A 23,400-nucleotide genomic window follows, 5' to 3' on the forward strand; every position below is an offset into this window, starting at 1 on the left:
AAAGCAAAGAAGCTATGTTAAACTTGTAATTTGGTTAGACCACACTTGAAGCATAATGAACAGTTCTGGTCTCCATATTGTAGAAAGGATGTAGAGGCATTGGAGAAGGTGCAAAAAAGATTCACACGGATGATACCAGAACTGAGGGGTTATACCTTATCAGGAAAGGCTGAACAGACTGGGGCTCTTTTCTCTAGAAAAGAGAAGGCTGAGGGGGTGACCTGATAGAGGTCTTTAAGATTATGATAGGGTTTGATAGGGTAGACGTAGATAAAATGTTTCCACTTGTGGGGGGAGACCAGAACTAGAGGTCATAAATATAAAATAGTCACTAATAAATCCAATAGGGAATTCAGGAGAAACTTCTTTACCCAGAGAGTGGTGAGAATGTGGAACTTGCTCCCACAAGGAGTAGTTGAGGTGAATAGCACAGATGCATTTAAGGGGAAGCCAGATAAACACATGAGGGTGAGAGGAATAGAAGGATATACTGATTGGGTGAGATGAAGTAGGGAGGGAGGAGGCTCATGTGGAGCATAAACACCGAATGGCCTGTTTCTGTGCTGTAGTTTTGATGTAACTCTTCAGGGTAATCAGGTAAGACTGAACCACAGTTTTATTACTTTTCTAACTCTTGGTTTCATAAACATTAAAATACAAGTTTTACAGATAGAGGTTCGTAGAATCTTACAGCACAGGAGGAGGCCATTCGGTCTATCGTGCCTGTGCCGGCTCTTTGAAAGAGCTATCCAATTAGTCCCACGCCCACCCGCTGCCCTGCACATTTTTTCCCTTCAAGTATTTATCCAATTCCCTATTGAAGGTTATTATTGAATCTGCTTCCAACATCCTTTCAGGCAGCGCATTCCAGGTCATAATGACTCGCTGCGTAAAAGTGTTTTTCCTCAGTCTCCCCTCTGGTTCTTTTGCCAATTACTTAAATGTGTGACCTCTGGTTACTGGCCTTTATGTCAGTAGTTCAATGCGAAACTCTGAATGGCCAATTCTTCTGCTTCGAGAGACTGAAGAGGTTAATTTTCCGTCGATGTCCCGCGTGGTTCTCTATTGGTCAGTCTCGTTGGCCGGTCTCTGGCTTCATGGACTGTCTCCAGTCTGTCTTGTGGTCTTTTTCACTTCAGAACAGCCGCTCTTTTACCATTCTTACCGACAAAACAACCTTTTTCGGTAACTTTCCATTTTCTCTCTCTCCCATGGTTACACAGACTGATGCTTCCAAACAGTACCTGGTGTTGATGACGGTTTCCCACAGTCTCTCAAGTCCTCCTTATCCGTAGCCTTCCACACAGTCTGCAAAACACGTTTCCAATTTGGTCAACCTTCCCAGCGTGCCCAATTGAACAGTCAGTTTAATGGTTCTTTTATCCAAACTCAGCTCCTTTTAGCGGGTAATTAATCCAGGGTTTCTGGCTAATCCTTTGGTTCCCTTAAAACTGGTACTGAAAAGTCCAAGAATCTTTCACCTGCCAGGCTTCTTGAAACTTTTTAGTGCGAGTTATGCTCCTGTCTTAAACGTCGTGCTTAAACACCGCCTTTCTGTAACGGGCACACTGCGCCTCTCGGGGTGGGGGGGGGAAACTAATCAGAGGGAATTTTACTTCAATCTGAACGGGATTTGTCCGGAAATGAAGCAATTGGACATTCAGGAGGAACTGATGTTTTTATCGTCTTAAAAAAAACACTCACATGCCATCCAAGTTTTTAACCCTCAGACTGCCCGCCAGTTTAAGGAGGCTCATGTGTTGAAACAGAAATGAGCACTGATATTGCAGCAATAAAGCTATTCAAGCAGCAGGGGTTCATTTTATTAACGGAATATTGACACAAATCTTTGAAGGTGGCAGGTCAAGTTGAGAAGGTTGTTAAACAAGTACACGGGATGCTTGGCTTTATATACGGAGACATAGAGTACAAAAAGCAAGAAAGTTATGCCAAACCTTTATAAATCACTGGTTCGGCCCCAGCTGGAGTACTGCGTCCAATTCTGGGCACCGCACTTTAGGAAGGATTTCACGGTCTTGGAGAGGGTTCAAAGGAGATTTACCAGAATGGTACTGGGGATGAGGGAATTTCAGTTATGTGGAGAGACTGGAGAAGCTGGGGTTGTTCCCCTTAGAGCAGAGACGGTTAAGGGGAGATTTAATAGAGGTGTTCAAAATTATATGGGGCTTTGTTGGAGCAGATAGGGAGAAACTGTTACCACTGCAGGAGGTAACCAGAGGACACAGATTTAAGGTAATTGGCAAAAGAATGAGAGGGGAGATGAGAATTTGTTTTTTATGCAGTGAGTTGTTATGATCTGGAATGCATTGCCTGAAAGGGCGGTGGAAACAGATTCAATACTAACTTTCAAAAGGGGAATTGGATAAATACTTGAAGGGGGAAAAATTACAAGGCTATGGGGGGAGGAGCTGGGGGGAGTGGGACTAATTGGATAGTTCTTTCAAAGAGCTGGCATGGGCACTATGGGCCGAATGGCCTCCTCCTGTGCTGTATGACTCTATATTCAGTGCTATTGAACGCAGTGGAGCTGAATATCGGGCGTATTACGGGCCGTCCGACACCCGCCCGCCCGTTTTGTGCTACAGCACATTAGGAATTTCTAGCCCTACATGTGGCCTGTGAGACTCCATGACGTCTGTCCGAGTGACCACAAAGATTAAAAACCTTGGCTACTCTGGGTCCACCTCTCTGGAGTTGTACTCAGTACGGTTTTCCACTTCTCCTTTTACAAGCATTCTGCTCTCTCGTGTGTTTCCCACAGGACCCAGAAATCCTGTGCTGGGACCTGCGACAGCCCGGTAAAGTGCTGTTCTCCATGTTACGCTCAGCGACCACCAACCAGAGAATGTATTTCGATCTGGAGCTGTGAGTATTCTTTCAACTCTTGCCTCGTGAATTGCAGTCAGTTAGTGAATATAAGATTTTTTTCATTGACACCACTGTGTCGGCCAGTGAGTTGCAGGCAGGGCCGGGACTTACAGCAAACGGAGTCTATTTAAAAAGACCTGCAGCAAAGAGAACTCCTGACCGAAACTGCAGCAACGTCTACCGATAAAAGCAGGATTATTTCTCCAGCAAAATGCAGTGAGTGGAGGATAGTTACATAATACAAATTTACTTGCGTAAAATCGATCCCAGTCACTTACAGCAGTGCGGTCTCCATATGTGATTGACGGGGGACTTACCCATTCATTTCCGTAGTGGCATCACCAAATGCAGCTGTTTTTTTTATATATGTATATAACATACACACAAGATGGCAACTGAGTTGGAAGAGACTTCAGAGACACGATGCACATCGCCACCTAGTGTCTGGAGTCTGTGACTACACCGTGACCATTGATAGTAAAATTTAATGGGGGTATGTTGACATAGCAATTTACAATGGTGAATGTTGACAGAAAATGCGGCCAAAAGTTGTGACAACAGGTGATAAGTTTTGACGACAGGAAGTTTTAAAAAAAATTCGGTCTTGGCCTATGGGCGTCAACTGGGAAGGCCGGCATTGATTGCCCACCCCTGGTTGTCCTGAGAAGGTGGTGGTGGGTGGCCGCCTTGAACCGCTGGTAATAGTATAATACAATTGCCTGGCTTGCTAGGCCACATTCAAAAGTAAACTACGTTGGATGTGGGTCTGGAGTCACATATAGGCCCAGACCGGGTAAGGACGGCAGGTTTCCTTCCCGAAAAGGACATTAGTGAACCAGTTGGGTTTTTACGACAATCCGACAGCTTCATGATCACTTTTTTTTAAAACTGAATTCATATTCTCAAACTACCATGGGTGAGATTTGAACTCATATTCATATTCTCTAGATTATTAGTCCAGGTCTCTGGATTGCTAGTCCAGTAACATAACCACTACAGCATCATACCTTCTAGTGTACACCCTACACAAGATTTTAAACATAGAACGTACAGCACAGAAACAGGCCATTCGGCCCGACTGGTCCGTGCCGGTGTTCATGCTCCACAAGAGCCTCCTCCCACCCTACTTCATCTCACCCTGTCAGCATATCCTTCTGTTACTTCCTCCCTCGTGTGTTCATCCAGCTTCCCCTTAAATGTATCTACGCTATTTGCCTCAACTACTCCTTGTGGTAGCAAGTTCCACATTTATCCAGTACCTTATCACATCAGTGAGAAACGTCCCAAGGAGTTTTGCTTCACATACTCTGAATTACTTTGAGATGGAGTCACCGTTGATACGTGGGTGAACGTGGCAGCCATTTTGTGCACAGCAAGATCCCACAAAACCGTAAAATGAGATGAATGACCAGTTGATCTGTTTTTTTTGGTGGTGGTGGTGTTTGAGGGAGGAATGCTGACTCGGGCACAGGAGGTAACTCCTTACCGCGGGATCTTTTAAAGTCCACCCAAACAGGCTGCCTATGTTTAACATCCCATCTGAGGGGTAACACCACTCCCCTGGGGAGCGTCGGCCTTGATTCCGTGCTCGGGTCTCTGGAGTAGGACTTGAACCCACGACCTCCTGAAGAAGAGGTGCGAGAGCGACCCGCTGAGCAAAGCTGACACTTTTAGCAGAGGCCCTGATTGACTTCCCCCCCCCCCCACCACCTCACTTCCCTAAGCCAGCAGGGCAGAAGCCAGTTCTTGCTCCCCCATCACTTGCTGGCCGAGATCAGCTGGAACCTTTTCTTGAATGATGCTGCACCCATTAATCATGTGTCCAGTCAACAAGGTCGGAGACCTTTTGTAACTGGTGCCCGTGCTCTCAGACACTGCGCTGGTTATCCCCCAGGTTCAGCCTGTGGCAGAGCTGCATGTGCAGAAAGTATCGCTGGAGCTGAGATCCCGGGGCTGGCTCGCCGCCTGGCTCCAGTACAGAGGTGTCAGCCGTGGCTCAGTGGGCCGCGCTCTCGACTCGGAGACAGAAACTCGTGGGTTCGAGTCCCCCGCTCCAGAGACTTGAGCGCGCAATCCAGGCCGACACTCCCAGTGCCAGTACTGAAGGAGTGCTGCACTGTTGGAGATGCCGTTTTTCGGTTGAGACGTTAAATCGAGGCCTCGTCTGCTCTCCCAGGTGGATGTGAAACATCCCACGGCCACTATTTCGAAGAGCAGTGGAGTTCTCCCAGGGCCAATATTTGTCCCTCAGACAACATCACTAAAACAGATTATCTGTTCATTATCACATTACTGTTTGTGGGATCTTGCTGTGCACAAATTAGCTGCCGTATTTCCCTACGTCACAAGAGTAACTACACTTCAAAAGTACTTCATTGGCTGTAAAGCGCTTTGGGACATCCTGAGGTCGTGAAAGGCGCTATATAAATGCAGGTTCTTTTCCTTTAATTATTTAGTTGTTTCTCGGTCACTGACAGTGGGAGCAATTTGCGGGGTCAAATTCATTGTTACACTGGAAGTGTGTCTTTTGTTTTGTGCACTGCTGCCAATCTATCTATCTTGCGTTTAGTCCACACTTCCTGTCGGTGTCACGCTTGCGTCCTGTAACGCTTAACCTGTCACACCGTACCGTTACACAGCAGTGTATCCTCCGACTCGCTCCGAGCAATGCCACGGGAGGTCTGACAGTTTGTGAAAGAAGCCCGGTGACAGCACTTGGGCGCGACCTTCTCTTGCGTCCTTATTCGGCTCTCGCGTGAACATCTGCTTGTCTCTCCGCAGTTACGGGCGGTATGTAGTCAGCGGGAACACGGAGGGGACGGTCTCTGTGTGGGACATCACGCTGTCTCCGGCAGAGGGACCAGACTCGGTCCTGGACCCGATTCTTCAGTTCCACACTCAGCAGGACTGCGTTAACGGGATAAGGTGAGCCGTAGCCCGTACCCATCGGAAGCTGTTAGCGGAGTTTTGATGCCGGGGGGTAGGGGGAAGAGATAGACTGATGGAAAGGAGGAAGGAGGTGGGATAGAATTCCTGGTGTGATAAAGGAAGGCCCAATGTCCAGTTTGCAGCCTGGGGGATATATTGAGAATCATGGTTTCTTTTGATGGTTCAGGACACTACTGAAGGTTGCTTCCTTTGACCCTGAGATGAGCTTCCGTCCCCATATCCTCTCCATCACCAAGACTGCCTACTTCCACCTCCGTAACATCGCCCATCTCCGCCCCTGTCTCAGCTCATCTGCTGCTGAAACCCTCATCCATTCCTTTGTTGCCTCTAGACTCGACTATTCCAATGTTCTCCTGGCCGGTCTCCCACCCTCTGTAAACTTGAGCTCATCCAAAACTCTGCTGCCCCGTATCCTAACTCGCACCAATTCCCGTTCACCCGTCACTCCCTGTGCTCGTTGGACCGACATTGACTCCAACGCCTCGATATTAAAATTCTCATCCTTATCTTCAAATCCCTCTATGGCCTCACCCCCCTCCCTATCTCTGTAACCTCCTCCAGCCCTACAACCCTCCAAGATCTCTGCCCTCCTCCAATTCTGGCCTCTTGCGCATCCTCGATTTTCATCGCTCCACCATTGGCGGCCGTGCCTTCAGCTGCCTCAGCCCTAAGCTCTGGAATTCCCTCCCTAAACCTCTCCTCCTCTTATGGCGCTCCTTAAAACCTACCTCTTTGACCAAGCTCTTGTCCTAATATCTCCTTTATGTGGTTCGGTGTCAAATTTTGTCTGATTTACACTCCAGCGAATGGCCTTGGGGGTGTTTTCCTACTTTAAAGGCGCTATACAAATGCAAGTTTTTGTAGACATGCACGACATTCTGCTGTTTGCCCCACAATGCGTTAAACTCTGACCCTCTTTTTTTTCCCCCCCCTCGCCCCCCCCCCCCCCCGGCTTGCTCCCCTTTTTCCGCAGCCTGCACCCGCACATGACCCTGCTAGCCACCACGTCGGGGCAGCGCAAGTTTCCGGAGCCGGTGGAGAGCGAGGACGAGAGTGACGGGGCCCTGATGACCCACCGCCACATCACGGCCGAGAACTCCATCAAGCTGTGGCTCTGCTGTCCGAGACCGGGCCCGGCTGCACCGACCGCGAGCGTCGGCGCGGGAGAGGACTCCGCCAGGGAGCGGCACTAACCAGCGCTCGCGGTGCTGCCTCAGCGAGGAGCCTTGTGTACGGGGGGGGGGGAGAGCACTGAGGGTTTACCCGTTGGGGCAAAATCCTCCCGCTCAAACGAGGTAACCGAAGTTTAGATTACTCTTTTTAATTTTGAACTCTTCCCTCGTGCCAGTCTTCATGCCTTGGGCAGCCGAGGTTCTCGCTTAAGATTAGCTGGTGTGACGCCAGGCAAACTCTTCCACCTGCTCTGGGCCACCAGTGGAAAGGGCTCCCTTGATTTATTTTTTCGGAGTTCACGGAATATTAGACGCTTTTGGGGAGAGGCAATAGAAACGCAAATTTTTAAAACGTCGGCTGTTATTCAGAACCGTGTTGGCAGTCTGATTCGGGCGGGTCCTCGGGACAGCTGGTACGGGAAGTGGAATATCATCACTGGGTGTGGTGGGGGCAGCTCTCTACTGAGGTGGGGCTAGGGCAGGGCAGAGAGAGCTTCACTCTATATCGAATCCCGTTAAATCAGACCTGGGAGCACCTGGAATAGGAAGTGTCGAGTTAAGGGAGATTTACTCTGTATCTAACCCGTGCTGTACCTGCCCTGGGAGTGTTTGATGGGACAGTGTAGAGGGAGCTTTACTCTGTATCTAACCCTGTACCTGCCCTGGGAGTGTTTGATGGGACAGTGTAGAGGGAGCTTTACTCTGTATCTAACCCTGTACCTGCCCTGGGAGTGTTTGATGGGACAGTGTAGAGGGAGCTTTACTCTGTATCTAACCCGTGCTGTACCTGCCCTGGGAGTGTTTGATGGGACAGTGTAGAGGGAGCTTTACTCTGTATCTAACCCGTGCTGTACCTGCCCTGGGAGTGTTTGATGGGACAGTGTAGAGGGAGCTTTACTCTGTATCTAACCCGTGCTGTACCTGCCCTGGGAGTGTTTGATGGGACAGTGTAGAGGGAGCTTTACTCTGTATCTAACCCATGCTGTACCTGCCCTGGGAGTGTTTGATGGGACAGTGTAGAGGGAGCTTTACTCTGTAACTGACACCCTGAAGAGTATTATTTCAACAGCGGTGCCCAAGTAGAAAATAATTCCACTCGCCAGCACAAAATCCCACTGATCTTGCCAAACACACGATTCCCGAAAGCAGTTTGAGACTGCGGGGGTTGTTGGCTATTTGCTCTGTGATGGATTTGTTATCCGACCTCACTGAATAACTGGAAGTCACTCTGCAGGGATTGAAAGGGCAGTGCAGTGCTCTGAGGAGTCCAATATTTTATAAATCATTTTTAGTACTTTTTTTTTTATACAGAGAATTTATTTGTACTCTCAAACAACAATGCTCACCATGAAACACTGAGCTAAAAAGATAGCTCCCTCTCCCACACACCCAAACGAATGCTGGAAATGTGAAATTGTAACAATTGCAGAGTGAAACCTGTAAATTGGGAACACCTAAGGGACTTGCTTCAGTTGTTCTTTATTTGCAGGTGTCCCTATTTTCAGAATGGTGATTGTATGTACAGTAAATTATTTGGGGGCTGTCGGTGAGTATCTCTTTGTACAGGTTTCAATGTACACTGCAGGTCCGCCAACATCTGATAAGAGGGAAGGTGGAGACCCAGAGCCCAGGGTTCTGATCGTTCCGACTCTCTCCTTTCAGATGCTGACGAGATCTTTTCTGTGTTTTCTGCGTGTTTTTTTTTTGCGTGGTCGACTGATTTGAAGTCTTGCCTCGCTGAGATCAATCGCTGTCCCAGCAACAGCCTGTGGCTGTAAAACCACTGAGGGTAATCCCTTGGTCGTTTGGATTGAAAGGGATAAGGAGGGGAAAGGGTGCTGCGTTAGGGGGGCAGATAACAACAGCATTCAGGAAGGAAAGGGGGAGGCTTTCTGGCTATGGAACTGGGCGAAGATGATGTCTGCTGGCCCAGTTCCTCAATCCAGGGTACCTGAATCCGTGATGCAGGCTGCACGTCTCTCTCTGTGCTTAAATTAATGTGAGGGAGTGTGATACCTCAAGGGGCATCTGTGTGGTCCCACTGCACGATACTTGTACCGTGAAGAAGCGGCTGTCCTGTTAGGCCTGTGAATTTTGGATGTGGCATTTGCCCAGACTAGGGTAGAGGTCCGTTTATACAACGTAGTCTGGTAGCACTTAGCTTTAAAGCATTTGTTTTTAAAGGGAAAGGACAATCCGGGGGCTGTGGGGAGGTCATTTCTGTTCATGAAAGAAGTTCCATTCGTACATTCACCTTTCACGACCTCCGGACACCCCAAAGTGCTTCACGGCCAATGAAGTGCAGTCACTATTGTAATGTTGGGAAATGTCTGTTTAAAGACGATGTACATACACACGGAGTCTTGTCCAAGTGTAGTCTTCAGGTGAGGTAGGTTTGGAGTGCATGGGATAATTGGACCAGGGCACTCTGTCTCCGATTTAAAATCATTCATTTTGTCCTGATTTCCGATATAAATTTCTATATTTATGGAAACTGCTTACGTAAACTCGCCAGGTTGCAATTACACCCTCCGACCAGTGGTACTGCTGCCTCCTGTTTGTGGGGGGGGGGGGGTGGGTGGTGGGCGGAGAGGATGTAATTGCAGCATGACAAGTTTACACAGGCAGTTTCTGTTCTAGATGTTGACATGGGAATTTTTCCTAGAAAAAGTTGGCAGGAAGTGCGAGGAACCAGAGATGGGTTGTGTTGTGCTGTGCATCCCTCAAAGTGATGTAAATTTGGACGGGGCAGAGAAAGACGGAGCCTCAGGCTCTCGATTGCTCAACATTGACCATTAGTGACACTTCACACCAGTGACTGCACTTCAAAAAAAATATTCCAGTGGCTGTGAAGCACTTTGGGACGTCCTGAGGCCGTGAAAGGCGCTATAGAAATGCACGTTCCTTTTTACTTTACTGCATCTCCACGCTTAAATTATATTTTTTTTTAAATCACTTCATGCAAGTGTTGCTTTGCACCAAATGAAGGTATCTTTATATTTTTGTAGGCGCTAACTGACCTCGTGTGGCATTGCTCACCGGTAGTCCGGGGTCTGGAGCATGTTCAGGTTGTGATGTTCAGGTGCGAAGATGCAGCTCTTGCTTTTATCTGGCCTGTCCCTTTAAGGCCACTGCTCAGGTATTCCCTGTGTGGGGGGAGGTGGGGGTGGAGAAGGGGTCTCGATTGGCATCTCCAGAGGGCAAGTAGAGTATAATTGCTGTTGGTGATTAGCAAGGGCCTGTCTTTACTGGCCGTGGGTCAAAAGAGACCAGCGTGAAATGACTGGCTTTTTAATTCTTTTGACGCTTTGAAGTGTGACAGGTAAATATAGATTACATAGAATTTACTGCACAGAAACAGGCCATTCGGCCCAACTGGTCCGTGCCGGTGTTTATGCTCCACACGAGCCTCCTCCCTCCCTACTTCATCTCATCCTATCAGCATATCCTTCTATTCCTTTCTCCCTCATGTGTTTATCCAGCTTCCCCTTAAATGTATTTATGATATTCGCCTCAACTACTCCTTGTGGTAGCGAGTTCCACATTCTCACCACTCTCTGGGTGAAGAAGTTTCTCCTGAATTCCCAATTGGATTTATTAATGACTATTTTATATTTATGACCTCAAGTTTTGGTCTCCCCCACAAGTGGAAACATCTTCTCTCCGTCTACCCTATCGAACCCTTTCGTAATTTTAAAGACCTCTATCAGGTCACCCCTCATATATACATGTGAGTGCACAAAGAAAGATACTTTGAAGTGATGGATATTATTTCACAAATGACCCATTTACAACAGCCAAAGGCAAAAGAACAAACAAAGTTTGGAGCCAGTGGGTTTGTGGTCGCTGTTTAAAGTTACATTCTGTTTATATTCCCTGGGGATCTTTACCAGGCTTTGCGGTCCGTGATTACGTCTGTCTTTTCCCTTGCCTGCGATCTGCGATGGGGCAGCATTCCCTCTAATCAGAGCCTCTGGTGTGAAGGAGACTAGATAAATTTAAATTCCCAGTTTATCGCCGGGGAGGGATCAAATTCTGAGACTCTGTGCATTTCTATGTTTTTAAGAAAAAAAAAAGAAAAAAAAAACTTGCTAGCCTGGGCGATGACATTTAATCCTTGAGCTTCGTGAGAGGGAGACCTTCCTGGCTCCGAATCGAAAAGCAAGCTTGAAGTTGAAGTCATTTGGCTTTGGTTGGGGCTGAGAGTTAATTAACTACAGATGGGGGTGGCCTTTTTGCTTCTGAGACTCTGTAGTCAGCAGCTGCTGCCTGGAGTTTACGGATTTTAGTTGCCTTGCTACTTCTAGCAAGCCAGTTAGAGCCGACCTCCTCGCCATTGCCTATTGCAGTCTTCCAGGGTGGAGCTGAGTTTTAAACCCGTCCTGTCCCTTTAAGGTCACAGCTCACGAGCTCCTTGTGGGGAGGTGGCAACACAAGCAAGACTCCTGCCAGCACAAAACAGATTCATGCCCTGCGTATCCAAATGTACTCACCCCCGCCCCCCCCCCCCGCGTCTGGGGAGTCGATGCGGGGTCACCTGGGGGAGGGGATGATGGGGGGATCCACCTGGGGGGTGGGGGGGAATGATGGGGGGGAATGATGGGGGGATCCACCTGGGGGGTGGGGGGGAATGATGGGGGAATCCACCTGGGGGGTGGGGGGGAATGATGGGGGAATCCACCTGGGGGGTGGGGGGGAATGATGGGGGAATCCACCTGGGGGGTGGGGGGGAATGATGGGGGGGTCCACCTGGGGGGGGGAATGATGGGGGGATCCACCTGGGGGGTGGGGGGGAATGATGGGGGAATCCACCTGGGGGGTGGGGGGGAATGATGGGGGGGTCCACCTGGGGGGGGGAATGATGGGGGGATCCACCTGGGGGGTGGGGGGGAATGATGGGGGAATCCACCTGGGGGGTGGGGGGGAATGATGGGGGAATCCACCTGGGGGGTGGGGGGGAATGATGGGGGGGTCCACCTGGGGGGGGGAATGATGGGGGGATCCACCTGGGGGGTGGGGGGGAATGATGGGGGAATCCACCTGGGGGGTGGGGGGGAATAATAGGGGGGTTCACCTGGGGGGTGGGGGGGAATGATGGGGGGTCCACCTGGGTGGGGGGGGCGATGATGATGGGGGCCCGATAGATTGTAACCCAGTCCCAGATTGTTTGTTCTTTCGTTCAGACACAGTTGGAGGAATTTCTCCCCTTCCTTTATTCCTCTCGATCCGTTGAATAAGATGTTTTTTCTCGTTTGTGGAAATTTGCTATTTTTGAGATACAAAAAAAAATCTCCTGTTGTCACTGCTGGGTCCCGCGTTGTAACCATGGCGATTGCCCCTCCCCCTCCTTTGGCACGGCTCATAATTTGCCGATGGGATGGGGCGATCCTGGCGATCACGGAAAACCCGTCATTACAGCAACATTTTTAAAGCGGCCCCTCCAATTTTTAAAGCAGCCCAGTATGATTGTGTGAGAGATTAGGGGTGAAAGGCAAGGCAGCAATCTGTGCCCATGGTTCATACATCGAGCTTCCATATGGAGTCACCAGAGCCACTCCATGTGGGTGGGAGAGGGACCCCCACTCCACCTGTTTGGACACTCGATGGGCCGGAAGGGGGGATCGCTGGGCGTTGTATGTTTCACACACACAGCCCGTAGAGTAAATTCACATTGAGATACTTTCCCCTGTCATCCTGTAAAACCCCCTGTGCACCAGCCCGCAGGGAAACAGGCTCTTCAGGAGTTAGTTTCTGGCAACTAGGGACTGTTCTAGGGACTGATCTGTGATAGTTGTTTGGGGGGAGTGGGGGTGGCAGAGAAGGGGCTGCCGAGACGGGCAGGTCTCTGAGTGGCACTCTGGAACTCTTAACGCTGCCGGCTCTGGGGGTGAACGGAACTGAAGTGGGGTCAGTGCATTCGTACAACGTCCTCCCCACACCCCCAATCTGTCGCCTGCTTTAACTGAGCTGTTAACCTGTTTGTAACAAATGTAGAGCTGGAGTGTGTGGAGTGTTTCTGTACTTAACACCAGAGGTACACTGTCAGTAGGGACAATTTATAGAATTCAATTTTTGTACAGTTTTGTATGTTTATCAATAAAAAAAATTAAAGTTCAAATTTAGTGTTTGTGCCTCTTTGCTCGTTTGAATTATCGATCTCTGAGTCACTCTGTCTCTGCCTCGTACTAGACCCCTTTTTTCCTTAGGCTGCATATAGTGACACCACTATTTCAGGCCAGAATGGAGACGAATGGGTAATTCCCCCGTCAATCACGCCTGGAGATCACACTGCTGTAAGTGACTGGGATCGATTTTTCGCACATAATTTGTATTATGTAACCATCCCCCACTCATTGCGCTGTTCTGGAGAAATAATCCTGCTATTATCAGGAGACTTTGCTGTAGTTTCGTTGAGGAGTTCGCTTTGCTGTAGTTCGTAGGGACTCTGTTTAAATAGACTCTGTTTGCTGTAAGTCCTGCCTCGCCTCAAACTCATTGGCTGACACAGTGTTGTCAATACTCACTTTAAAAAAAAAATTATCTGTATTTTCTCCCCTCGCTTGAGTGTCGACACATGCTCTGCATTGTGTTTCCACGGGCATTCAGAGTCTGCCGTGCTTTGCCCCACTTCGTCATCGTTCACCCGTGGGCTTAGACGAGTGTTGACGGGCTATTTAGGTGTTGGCTGTGGCTCAGTGGGTAGCACTCTCCCGCCTCTGAGTCAGAAGGTCGTGGGTTCAAGTCCCACTCCAGAGACCCGAGCACAAAATCTAGGCTGACGCTCCCACTGCCAGTACTGAGGGAGTGCTGCACTATCTGAGGTGCCGTCTTTCGCATGTGACGTTAAACCGAGGCCCCGTCTGCCCTCTCGGGTGGACGTAAAAGATCCCGCAGCCACTATTCAAAGAGCAGGGGGAGTTCTCCCTGGTTCTCTGGGGCCAATATTTATCCCTCAACCAACATCACTAAAACAGATTATCTGATCATTACCTCATTGCTGTTTGTGGGAGCTTGCTGTGTGCAAATTGGCTGCTGCATTTCCTACATTACAACAGTGACTACACTTCAAAATTGGCTGTAAAGCACTTTGGGACACCCTGAGGTCATGAAAGGCGTTAGTCTTTCTCTTTCTGAATCTGCGCTATACCCTCTCTGAAGTCTCAATATCCTTCCAATAATGTGGAGCCCAATACAGCACACAGTATCTAACAGGTCCTATTGTTTTATGGAGGTTCCTTTCCTCTTGGTTATTAGACTAAATGATCCTTTGTTTCATTACTGAGGGATCATGCTGAGCGTAAATTGGCTGCAGTATTTGCCTACATGCAGTGACTGTGCTTCAAAAGTAATTTATATACAACACTTTTGCAATGTTTCTGAGACCTGAGAAGGTATTTAAATGTAAGGGTTTTTTTTTTAACTCCCGTTTGTAAACGGCCTCCCGCCAAGGTCCATAGGCGTCCAGGAGGAAGAGAGGTTTAGGTGCTGGATGGGTGAATCCAGGTCAATGAGAAGTTCTGTGAACTTGATATTCATTAACTTAATCTCATCCAAAGCTCTGCTGCCCCGTACCCTAACTCGCACCGAGTCCCATTCACCCATCACCCCAGCGCTCGCTGACCGACATTGGCTCCCGGTCCCACAGCGCCTCGAATTTAAATTTCTCATTCTGATGATCAAATCCCTCCGTGGCCTCACACCCCCCACTCCCCCATCTCTATAACCTCTTCCAGCCCTACAACCCTCTGCAAGATCTCTGCCCTCCTCCAATTCTGGCCTCTTGAGCATCCCCGATTTCCATCGCTCCACCATTGACGGCTGTGCCTTCAGCTGCCTAATCCCTAAACCTCTCTACCTCTCCCTCCTTTAAGACGCTCCTTAAAACCTACCTCTTTGACCAAGCTTTTGGTCACCTGAGACAGTATCTCCTTATGTGGCTCGGTGTCAAATTTTGTTGATAACGCTCCTGTGAAGCGCCTTGGGCCGTTTTACTGAGTTAAAGGCTCTATATAAATGCAAGTTGTTGTTGTGAGCATTGGTCAGTTGTAACTAGGGATGGACATTAAATGTAGCGCATCCCGAGAACTGTAGCACTGCTATCAGCAACATAGCTGAAATCGGCTAATCTGTCTCCATTAGATTACAGCGTCCCACGTAACACATCAATGGTCATCCATGATGCCTGATGTCACCTGCAGGCCAGTATGGGCAAATAAATAAGAACAGGAGGAGGCCATTCAGCCTCTCGAGCCTGTTCCACCATTCAGTTAGATCATGGCTGATCTGTAACTTACCCCCATCTACCCGTCTTGATTCCATATCCTTTAATCCCCTCACCCAACAAAAATCTATCAATCTTAGTTTTGATATTTTCAATTGACCCCCAGCCTCAACAGCTTTTTGGGGGAGAGAGTTCCAGATTTCCACTCCCCTTTGTGTGAAGAAGTGCTTCCTGACATCACCCCTGAACGGCCTGGCTCTAATTTTAAGGTTCTGCCCCCTTGTTCTGGACTCCCCCCACCAGAGGAAATAGTTTCTCTCTATCTTCCCTATCAAATCCTTTAATCATCTTAAACACCTCAATTAGATCACTCCTTAATCTTCTATACTCGAGGGAATAAAAGCCGAGTCTATGCAACCTGCCCTCATAATTTAACACCTTCCATAAACTTGAGCTCATTCAAAACTCTGCTGCCCCGTATCCTAACTCGCACCGAGTCCCATTCACCCATCACCCCCTGTGCTCGCTGACCTACATTGGCTCCCGGTCCGGGAACGCCTCGATTTTAAAATTCTCACCCTGGTGTTTAAATCCCTCCCTGGCCTCGCCCCCCTCTCTATCTCTGTAACCTCCTCCAGCCCCTACAACCCTCCGAGATCTCTGCCCTCCTCCAATTCTGGCCTCTTGCGCATCCCCGATTTCCATCGTTCCACCGTTGGCGGCCGTGCCTTCAGCCGCCTGGGGTCCTAAGCTCTGGAATTCCCTCCCTAAACCTCTCCGCCTCTCTCTCTCTCTCTCTCCTCCTTTAAGGCACTCCTTAAAACCTACCTCTTTGACCAAGCTTTCGGTCACCTGTCCCAATATCTCCTTATGTGGCTCAGTTGTCAGATTTTGTCTCTTGTGAAGCGCCTTGGGGACGTTTTACCATGTTAAAGGCGCTACATAAATGCAGATTGTTATGTTTAAATTTTTTTGTAGCAGACGAAAGGGGGCGTTGGTAGAACCAAGTTTTCTGTTAGTGACACTGTGTGGTGGGTGAACCCTTTATGGTTTATTAAAAGATGCACAAATAGTGAATTAAAACCCACTATTGCTGCGAGCTGTTCGAGGGAAAGTGACAGTTCCCAGATGTGGGAGGAGCCAGACATGGAGAGTTGGAAAAGGAACTGAGACAGCCTGGTTTCATCAGTTTGAGGAGGAAGGGGAATCAGGAGCTTAGGGGTGGGGTGGGTTTTTTTTTCCCCACTGATTACTGCCGATCCCGAGTTTGGGAGGAGGACGCTGAGTGAAACCGACTTCACTTTTGGTAAGTTTCTCGCTTGGCAGCCCCCAAAAAAAGAACCCAGACAGAGACTTTCCCGTCTGGTCTTAAACTCTGCACCCGGAAGTTACACTGGAGTTAAGGAAACTAACTTTAAGCTATTAATATATATGGACATACATTTTTTTAAAAAAAATAATTGGACGGAGACTGAAAGTTGCAAAACTCCTTTCCTGTAACTTCCAGCCAACGAAAAAGTGAAGGAAGTGGCGCCGATTTTAGTGGTGATTTGTAATGTTTTTAGTAAATTGGGGTGTGTGGGGGTTTATGCCAATGACAAGTCAATAAATTCTAAGCAACTTAAAATGTTGCAATAAAAATAGGGTCAGAAAGGCAGAAGGTTTTTTGTTTTGTTTTTAATGCCACTCTGGCCCTTTCGCCCAGTTCTGACCCTGTGAGCAAGTTCTCCAGCACCGTCTGACTTGTCCAAGGTGAATTGTCATCTGCCCCTCTCCCCATTGTCCAGCTTGCCTTCCACAGGGAAGATGTCCCTCTACCTGGCTGCAGTCGAGGTGCTTGCTAAATTAGCCAGTTACTTCCTGTTGTGGGTGGGGTTTTGGGGATTAATGATGAGTGGACCCCGCCCCCCAAAGACTTGAGCACGTAATCTAGGCTGACATTGCCCAGTGCAGTGCCGAGGGAGCGCCGCGCCGCGGGATGAGACGTTAAACCGAGGCCCCACCCCCCCCGTCTGCCCCCTCAGGTGGAGCTAAAAGATTCCCATGGCCGCTATTTGAAGAAGAGCATGGGGTGGGGGGAGTTCTCCCCGGTGTCCTGGGGCCAATGTTTATCCCTCGACCAACGTCGGTGAAACAGATTATCTGGTCGTTTATCTCATTGATGTTTGTGGGATCTTGCTGTGCGCAAAATGGCTGCCGCATTTCCTACGTTGACTACACACTTCAAAAGTACTTAATTGGCTGTAAAGCGCTTTGGGACGTCCTGAGGTCGTGAAAGGCGCTACGGAAATGCAGGTTCTTCCTATTTACCCCTGTGGGACACCCCGTGATTCCTGTACAATTATAGCCGTTTAAAAAAAAAAATTGGAAATAAAAATCTGGTCTCAGTAAAAGTTGTTGGATTGTTGTTAAAAACCCAACTGGTTCACTGATGCCCCTTCAGGGAAGGAAACCTGCCGTCCTTACCCGGTCTGGGCCTATAGGTGACTCCAGTCCCACACCGACGTGGTTGACTCTTAACTGCCCTCTGTAAGCTGCCTAGCAAGCCCCTCCGTTGCATCAAACGGATCAAGAAGGCCTCCCACTATATTCTCAGGGCAATTAGGGACGGGCAATAAATGCCGGCCTTGTCAGCGACGCCCACATCCCCAGAATGAATTAAAAACCAAGAAAGCGTAGGGCTCAGGCTTGAGGTGCTTGACCCTCCAGGGATTGAAGATTAGTTTCCAGGACGTTGCTGCGAACAACAGCCGGGGGGGAAACGTCGCAGGGGCGTTAAAAAATATATGGGATATGGGGTGTGGGGGGGAAGGCAGTTTGACTGATGGTCAAGAATCATCCAATCAGATAACCAAGAGTCTGTTCGCTTTCCAATTGGCCGTGGGGGAGGTGATGCCACTCGAGGATGGATGTTTCGGGACCAATGGCGGGAGTGCGAGGGGGGGCGGGGCAGCTGGAGACGGGAGGTCGTGTGATGAAACCTCCAGGAATACGTCCAAATCTCCCGATCAGGTCACCCCCTCAGCCTTCTCTTTTCTGGAGAAAAGAGCCCCAGCCTGTTCAGCCAGTTCCTGATCGTTATAACCTCTCAGTTCTGGTATCATCCTTGTAAATTTTGCACCTGTTCCAATGCCTCTCCATTTCTATAATATGGAGACCAGAACAGTGCACAATACTCCAAGTGTGGTCTAACCAAGGTTCGATACAAGTTTAACATAACCTCTCTGCTTTTCAATTCTATCCCTCTAGAAATGAACCCCAGTGCTTGATTTGCTTTTTCTTTTGTGGCCTTATTTTTAATGATTTGTGTTGTTATTTTTAATGATTTGTGTATCTGTACCCCTAGATCCCTTTGTTCCTCTATCCCATTTAATGTATGGTTTGTTTAAAAAAGAAAGAATTTGCATTTATATAGCGCCTTTCACGACCTCAGGACGTCCCAAACCGCTTTACAACGAATTTTGAAATGTAGTCACTGTTGTAATTTAGGAAACATGGAACCAATTTGCGCACAGCAAGATCCCACAAACAGCACTGTGATAATGACCAGATAATCTGTTTTTTTTAAGTGATGTTGGTCGAGGGATAAATATTAGCCCCGGGACACTGCTCTTCTTCAAAATAGTGGCCATGGGATCGCCCACATCCACCTGAGAGGGGCAGACGGGGCCTCGGTTAACGTCTCATCTGAAAGACGGCCCCTCCGACGGTGCAGCACTCCCTCAGTACTGGCACTGGGGAGTGTCGGCCTGGATTACGGGGCTCGAGTCCCTGAGCGAGACCAGAACCCGCGACCTTCTGGCTCAGAGGCGAGAGAGAGAGCTACCCACTGAGCCGTGGTTGACTTGTTAGTGACTTCAGTGCTGCCCCCTCTCTGACCCAGTGACCTCCTCTCCCTCCTCTCTCTCTCTCTCTCTCTCTAAGTTCTAGAAGCATGGTATGGATTGGGGAAAAGAACGGATCGTCCCCTTGACATCTCGCCCGGACTCCGGCCAATCAAAGCTCCCGAGCAAAAGCCACCGGCAGGTCCCGGATCAGGTTCCCCCGGAGACGATGAGGGTTTCGAGGGATGTGTCTGGAGGGTGACGGAGGATGGGGGGAATTGTGGGGCAGGGCCGCCCCACTGGAAGCTCGAGGGCCCAGGCGGAGAACACGAGGGAGCCCAACGGCCTCCCGGCAGGCCGGACGGGTTCCACCGATCCGGAAGCGGGCCCGTTGGCGCGGAGGGACAATTCAGCTCAGGTACCGGCCGAGCCGAGCGAGGTCCCTTCGCCTCCGGGAGAGCTGGAGAACGAGTTGCCCATCATGAACTGGGAGGCCCTGGAGATCCATATTGCTGGCTTGCAGCTCCAGAGATGGAGAAACAGTCTCGGGGCACAGCCACAGACCAACCGCTGCCAAACCTCGGTCGGTGAGTGCGCCTTGTGTTTTTTTTGTTTTTGGGTCAGTCGGGTGTCTTGACACTTGGAAAGAGTATCGTAATCAAACCAGTGAGTTAACCCTGCACGGGGAATGCTTCTATCTGCCTGACATGGACACACCGCACTTACTCAAGCCCAGAGAACGTAGGCCCGGGTTGGCCAGAGTCATAGCAACAGGAGGAGGCCATTCAGCCCCTCGAGCCTGTTCCGCCATTCAGTTAGATCGTGGCTGATCTGTATCTTAACTCCATCTACCTGCCTTGGTTCCCTAACCCTTAATTCCCTCACCCAACAAAAATCTCTCAATCTCATGTTTTGACATTTTCAATTGACCCCCAGTCTCAACAGCCTTTTTGGGGGAAGAGAGTTCCAGATTCCCACTCCCCTTTGTGTGATGAAGTGCTTCCTGACATCACCCCTGAATGGCCTGGCTCTAATTTTAAGGTTCTGCCCCCTTGTTCTGGACTCCCCCCACCAGAGGAAATAGTTTCTCTCTATCGACCCTATCAAATCCTTTAATCATCTTAAACACCTCAATCAGATCAACCCCTTAATCTTCTACACTCGAGGGAATACAGGCCCAGTCTGTGAAACCTGTCCTCGTAATTTAACCCTTTTAGCCCCGGTATCATTCTGGTGAATCTGCGCTGCACCCCCTCCAAGGCCAATATATCCTTCCTGAGGTGCGGTGCCCAGAACTGAACGCAGTATCTCCCGATGGGGTCTAACCAGAGCTTTCTATAAACTGTGACACAACTTCCATCCCTTTGAGATAAAGGCCAATATCCCATTCGCCTTTTTAGTTATTGATTAGGTGGGTCCTCGAGGCTGAGGGTGGCCATGTCTGTGTCGGAGGCACTGCTGGACTTTAGTCCAGCTCCTACTGCTCTGCCCACCGGTAAACGTCTCAACGTTTGTCCAGCAAGGCTGCCTCAGTGAGGCATTGCTCATCTGGAGCCCGGTGGAGGCTAAAAGCTCCAATTACCGTCAATGAAGACGACTAGTTGGTCAATCCAAGGTGCCCTGGACCGCTGTAGGCCTGGCTCCACTGTCAGAAACCCAAGTCAGTGCAGAGAATTGACTTGACTCCCATCTCGGGGCCACCCCGACCCTGAGGAGAATCCCCACCCCCCCTCCAACATTTAGTCTCTCCCGTTTCCTCCCGCAGGAAGTTATTGGTCAGAAAGATCACTAAAACCAGGGTCAATGATACAATTGAGGGTCTGTATGTTCAGTGGGATATGACACTGGGCCTGGACGGGGGAGAGAGAGAGAGAGAGAGAGCCTGGGGCCCTGGACGGGGGGGAGAGAGAGAGCCCGGGGCCCTGGATGGGGGGAGAGAGAGAGCCCGGGGCCCTGGATGGGGGGAGAGAGAGAGCCCGGGCCCTGGACGGGGGGAGAGAGAGAGAGCCCGGGGGGGGGGGAGAGAGAGCCCGGGGCCCTGGATGGGGGGAGAGAGAGAGCCCGGGGCCCTGGACGGGGGGAGAGAGAGAGCCCGGGGGGGGGGGAGAGAGAGCCCGGGGCCCTGGATGGGGGGAGAGAGAGAGAGAGAGCCTGGGGCCCTGGACGGGGGGAGAGAGAGAGCCCGGGGGGGAGAGAGAGAGCCTGGGGCCCTGGATGGGGGGAGAGAGAGAGCCCGGGGGCCTGGATGGGGGGAGAGAGAGAGAGAGAGAGCCTGGGGCCCTGGACGGGGGGAGAGAGAGAGCCCGGGGGGGGAGAGAGAGAGCCCGGGGCCCTGGATGGGGGGAGAGAGAGAGCCCGGGGCCCTGGATGGGGGGAGAGAGAGAGCCCGGGGCCCTGGATGGGGGGAGAGAGAGAGCCCGGGGCCCTGGATGGGGGGAGAGAGAGAGCCCGGGGCCTGGACGGGGGGAGAGGAAGAGCCCGGGGGCCTGGATGGGGAGAGGGAGAGAGCCCGGGGGCCTGGACGGGGAGAGAGAGAGAGCCCGGGGGCCTGGACGGGGGGAGAGAGAGAGAACCCCGGGCCTGGACGGGGAGAGAGGGAGAGCCCGGGGGCCTGGACGGGGAGAGAGGGAGAGCCCGGGACCCTGGATGTGGAGAGAGGGAGAGCCCGGAGGCCTGGACAGGGGGAGAGGGAGAGCCCGGGGCCTGGACAGGGGGAGAGGGAGAGCCTGGGGCCCTGGATGGGGAGAGAGGGAGAGCCCGGGGCCCTGGACGGGGAGAGAGGGAGAGCCCGGGCCCTGGACGGGGAAAGAGGGAGAGCCCGGGCCCTGGACGGGGAGAGAGGGAGAGCCCGGGGGCCTGGACGGGGGGAGAGGGAGAGCCCGGGGCCCTGGACGGGGGGAGAGGGAGAGCCCGGGGCCCTGGACGGGGAGAGAGGGAGAGCCCGGGGCCCTGGACGGGGAGAGAGGGAGAGCCCGGGGCCTGGACGGGGAGAGAGGGAGAGCCCGGGGCCCTGGACGGGGAGAGAGGGAGAGCCCGGGGCCCTGGACGGGGAGAGAGGGAGAGCCCGGGGGTCTGGACGGGGAGAGAGGGAGAGCCCGGGGGCCTGGACGGGGGAGAGGGAGAGCCCGGGGGCCTGGACGGGGGGAGAGGGAGAGCCCGGGGCCCTGGACGGGGGGAGAGGGAGAGCCCGGGGGCCTGGACGGGGAGAGAGGGAGAGCCCGGGCCCTGGACGGGGAAAGAGGGAGAGCCCGGGGGCCTGGACGGGGAGAGAGGGAGAGCCCGGGCCCTGGACGGGGAAAGAGGGAGAGCCTGGGGCCTGGACGGGGGGAGAGGGAGAGCCCGGGGGCCTGGACGGGGGGAGAGGGAGAGCCCGGGGGCCTGGACGGGGAGAGAGGGTGAGCCCGGGGGCCTGGACGGGGAGAGAGGGAGAGCCCGGGGGCCTGGACGGGGAGAGAGGGAGAGCCCGGGGGCCTGGACGGGGAAAGAACCGTTTTATTTGTGTCTCTGAGAGAGGGGGCGGTATTTCGGGAGTATTACATTAAGGGGCAATGACGCTGTTGACTTTTACCTCCCAGCCCTTGGGGAGGAGGAAGATGGACGGAACACAGAGGTTGGCATCCTGGGAAAGAACGGACAGAAGCACCTTTAGCTGCACCTCACGGTAAGGAGCAGGCCGCATTGCCTGATCGGTATTTCCTGTTACTCAGCATGGTCCAGGAGCTGAGGTTGGGTAAATATAAGGACCACCCCTCCCTGGCACAACTGGTTTGGGGCTTTGTATGCGGTCGCGCCAGGCCGAAGGAACTGTTTCGGGCCTGCTGTCGCTATGGAAACAAGGCCTTCTTGCGTGAGAGGGGAGCCATGATTTAATTGCCGATGTTTCACAAGGGTGGTCCCTGGACTAGAACCGAACCTATACTGGGGGTGGTCTAACATGTCGACCGCCCCCCTTCTCCACTTGATTAGGGGTCATCAACCCCTCCAGGATTGTCCTGGAGGCTTCAGCAATTGAAGATTAATCTCCAGGACGCTGCTGTGAGCAAAAAAAATCCCTGGGAGAAAAATCATAGGGGGCATTAAACAAAATATTTTCCATTTTCTTTGAATACTTCCTTTATTAGTTATCAAAATATCGGAGACGGGGGGAGAATGAATTTTTCACTGACAGGTCGAGGTGAATCCAATTGGGTAACAAAGAGTCTGTTCCCTTTCCAATTGGCTGTGGGGAAGGCGGGATCGCCTGGAGGATGGACCAATGTGGGGGCGGATCGAGGTGGGAGAGGGTCATGTGATGAAACCTCCAGGAATACGTCCAACCAGAGTTGGCGACCCCCACCGCCGATCA

The 23,400-nt window shown here is 51.1% G+C and overlaps 1 protein-coding gene across 2 annotated transcripts in view; it reads left to right on the forward strand.

The window, feature by feature from the left end:
- The window catches only part of wrap53 (WD repeat containing, antisense to TP53), a 42,180-nt gene extending 19,461 nt beyond the window's left edge, over positions 1–22,719 (forward strand). Inside the window, exons 10-12 of one of the 2 annotated variants that reach the window (XR_010958466.1) lie at positions 2,783–2,886; positions 19,156–19,642; positions 22,631–22,719. Coding sequence is in view for 1 of the 2 variants with exons in the window: in XM_067972198.1 (XP_067828299.1) it covers positions 2,783–2,886; positions 5,671–5,814; positions 6,812–7,031 (468 nt within the window). In the remaining variant the exon portion in view is untranslated. Of the gene's footprint in view, positions 1–2,782; positions 2,887–5,670; positions 5,815–6,811; positions 11,597–19,155; positions 19,643–22,630 lie in introns of those variants that run through there. The other variant, XM_067972198.1, reaches the window with a different exon arrangement.
- Positions 22,720–23,400: the final 681 nt, after the last annotated feature.

The sequence above is a fragment of the Heptranchias perlo genome, chromosome 35, assembly GCF_035084215.1.
Source record: "Heptranchias perlo isolate sHepPer1 chromosome 35, sHepPer1.hap1, whole genome shotgun sequence".
In the NCBI taxonomy this organism is placed as follows: domain Eukaryota; kingdom Metazoa; phylum Chordata; class Chondrichthyes; order Hexanchiformes; family Hexanchidae; genus Heptranchias; species Heptranchias perlo.